General features: G+C 41.9%; 1 protein-coding gene across 1 annotated transcript; it reads left to right on the forward strand.

Annotated features, from left to right (window-relative positions):
- The first annotated feature begins 506 nt into the window (after nucleotides 1-506).
- LOC131249660 (uncharacterized) lies at nucleotides 507-1,700 on the forward strand. Its single transcript, XM_058250440.1, has one exon. The coding sequence runs from the start codon at nucleotides 507-509 to the stop codon at nucleotides 1,698-1,700; it is 1,194 nt and encodes a 397-aa protein (XP_058106423.1).
- Nucleotides 1,701-3,473: the final 1,773 nt, after the last annotated feature.

Genomic DNA, 3,473 nt, shown 5'->3' on the forward strand with positions numbered 1-3,473 from the left:
TTCTCACGGTTGAAACTTTTTTAGGGCCCACCGTGATGTTTATTTCCCATCCAACCCATTCATAAAGTTACATGGATCTGGATGAAGAGAAAACACAACTATAAGTTCGATCCCAAAAATCTGTGGCCCTAAGAAGTTTTCAACCGTAAAAGTTTGATACCCATTGTGTGGTCCACCTATGTCTTTTATTTGTCTCATTTTTTATTTTATATCCTGAAATGATACGGAAAAATGTATGGACGGTGTGGATATAACGTTTATGGTGGCCACACAAAGCTCCTACCCGTTCCCAGCTGGAGACAGGCGGGGTAGGTCGCAATCCGCGTTCCTCAAAACCTCAGCTCTCACTCCAAACCTAAAACCCTCGAACCCTCCAAACGCTCCCTTTCCATTTTCTCAATCTAACTCCACCGCCAGAAGAAGGAGAGAACAGCGAACAATCAGGTACGAATTTCTTTATTCCTCACTCCAAAAATATTACTTCTCGTTGTAGAAACAGACTACTCATGTCGCTGCTCGAAACCATCACGATTGCAAAATCCGAATCTCAGACCCCCAAAACCCCATCCAAACACTCCATCATTCTCAATCCCGACCCCATATTCCCCCTCTTAAAGCCAGAACCTAAATCCTCTTCTAACAACCTCATCAACCCCATCACGGGATGGCAAATCTCAGCCGTCGATTCTCATGTTATCGAATCCAACCATCGATTCTTCAGCAAACTCAAGCGCAAGCTCAAGTCCCCAAACACCCTCACCTCAGATGAATTCTTGCGAATCCTCAACTCCTTCCTTGAGAAAACCCGGGAAGGTATCGGCCTATCGATCGGGGTGGGCCCCACTGATCCCGACTACACCCGCCTTGCGATCTCAAAATTGGCATTCGTGATATCCCGGGATGTCGCGGGGCTAATTTCGGAGGCTTGTGTGGCCCTCGGACTGTGGGAATTGACAGACGCTCTGATTGCCCATGGACTTGTCGTGGGCTGTTCGTCCTCAGTGAATCTGATTGAAGATCTCATACGGAAGAACAGGTCGAATTCGATCTGTCTTTATATCAGGAGTGTTTCCGATCTCCGATCGTCGGAACTTCTCCTCATTTTGAAGTATTTCCTTTCTCCATCCAAAGACGGTTACCACAGTATGATTAGCGTGAGAAAGGAATGGGAAAGGCTGGCAATCTTATCAACCGAGAAAGCGATTGAGAACACATTGACTAAAGAGAAGTCCCGCCTGGCGAGGCAGGCTGCAGTTCTCCTCATGATGGCGCATGATGGGTTTTCAGCATATGAGCTATGCTTGCACTATCTGTTTGGATCGAACAATGTCGATGGGTTGGCGTTGTCATGGGCTGTTGCAAGGCTCGATGGGTCTGAGGTGTTGAGGTTAGTGAAGTATTTGGGGAAGTGGTTGAGGAAGTATGAGAAGTTTCCAGAGGCGGGGCCATGCCCTGGTGCTGTGGCTTTGGGATTGGAAGCTTGCGAGTGGGTCCCAACAGTCGATTCAATTGTGGGGTGTCTTGCAGTGGTGTTGGATGAGCATTTCTCCTACTTGGCTTTGTATAATGAGTTACATGAAGAGATGAGATCAATGGAGAAGCTTGTGAGATCGTTCACAGCAGAAGCTGAGTTGTGTTGTTCAGTGGCGAGTTTAATTGAGAATCTGAGAGCGGATGCTGGCAGTCGTGGAGGTGCGTAGGCTGCTTTCTTTTCTTTAAAGCAGTGTTCTTTGTTGGCAATTTTGTTTTCCTTTTGCTTCTTCTTCTTGTCTTGGTACTCTACTTTTTGGGTGCAAATTTGTAAACCTCTTGGAGGGAAGGAAGAAATGTTGTCCATCTTCATGGTTTTTGTAACATGTTATCTATTATTTGCTGGAATCTGATTTCTCTTTCGCATTAAAAAAAGAAAGAAAGAAATTTAATTCAGCTTTATAATGGTTCTATCATGTAAGATCTGATTTTTCTTTTTCTTCTTTCTTTTTAAGTTCTTGTAGTCTCTTGGAGTGTTGTTGTTATGACCCTATAATGCATAATAAGCCAAGCCGTTATGTAACTGTTTTGACACGCCTTGAACCTTTTCCCATGCCTCCAACTAACCATTCTCTGGAAAGCCACAATAATCAATATTGTTTTCCTTTTTTTAATCAAGTAGACTTAGACTTATGTTGCGACACCAATTCTTCCCTCAAATCCTCCATAAACTCCTTTAGTATTTCCCTCTCCTTATTAATACTATCATTAAGATTTTGCATCTCTTCATCCTTATGGACATTAGCAACTTTGTTTCCATCCTTTTCCAACGCACCATGTTTTCTAATCAAAATGAAACTTGGCCAAAAGGCAAACCCATCACCTCAAGAAGAAGTAGACTATGATTGGAAGCAAGACGAGCAAGAGCCATCTGATCCACCTCACAAAAATGCCCCCCACTAGATAAAAATCAAGAATCAGTCAAGCTTACACACGACAGGCTTTTGATGATAACTAGACCAACCATACAACCCCTCCCAACACACCCCTACCCCAAGAAGATCGATTAGATCATTAAAAAAGACAATCAACAAAACTGTTTTTTAAAAAGGTAAAATCAACAAAACTCATCATATTAATATTCACCATACATCCACAAAGTTGCCTTGGGATAATTTAAACACATTTACATCACCTCCTAGCTTCAATAGCGTATATCTAAGTTGTTGCAGTTAAAAAGCTCGTAGTTGAACTTTGGGATGGGCCGACCGGTCCACCTCTGGGTGTGCACTGGTCGTCTCATCCCTTTTACCGGCGATGCTCTCCTGGCCTTAATTGGCCAGGTCATGCCACCGGTGCAGCTACTTTGAAGAAATTAGAGTGCTCAAAGCAAGCCCAAGCTCTGGATACACAGTTGCATACAACAGGGTATAATGCCGAGTACATTTTGTCTTCCATGTTATTTATCAAAAAGGGAAAACAATTGTTCTGCCTTAATGACTCTTCAGTGTTTGTAGACTTATTGATGTATTAGGAATGTACTTAGTAATAAAATTAAGTGCTTTTCATAATATCCTGATCACCGCTTTATGATTAAGTTGTAATCTAGTGGTTAGACGTTGTGATGAAAGGAATGGGTTATATGTTAAGCTATTTGTGAATGCATATTTGTTTTAGCTATTATGTTTGAAAATATAGGAAGACAAATTCCCAGCACCAAGAGCTAAATGACAATGTTTTTTGTGGATATTCGGTCCAAATGGATTTGAAGTAAAAACGGAAGTTGAATGTAGGTCATTGTTGTGGAGGCAAGAAACTAGAAGGTCAAGATCAATGCTTTAAATAGCGAACATGTAGTGTAGCTTTCATCCCTCTGAAATGCGAGCATAGCATGTAGCTTGAGCTACATTCTACTTCTTGATTTTGATTAATGTTGCACTTAGTTGCACTAATTTCTTTCTTTCATTTTTTTGGAAGTTACTCACCAATTTCATGAAATTTTG

The sequence above is a fragment of the Magnolia sinica genome, chromosome 6 (genome assembly GCF_029962835.1).
Source record: "Magnolia sinica isolate HGM2019 chromosome 6, MsV1, whole genome shotgun sequence".
NCBI lineage: Eukaryota > Viridiplantae > Streptophyta > Magnoliopsida > Magnoliales > Magnoliaceae > Magnolia > Magnolia sinica.

Coding starts and splice junctions, on each gene's coding strand:
- LOC131249660 (XM_058250440.1), top strand. CDS start 507: ATGTCGCTGCTCGAAACCATCACGATTGCAAAATCCGAATCTCAGACC.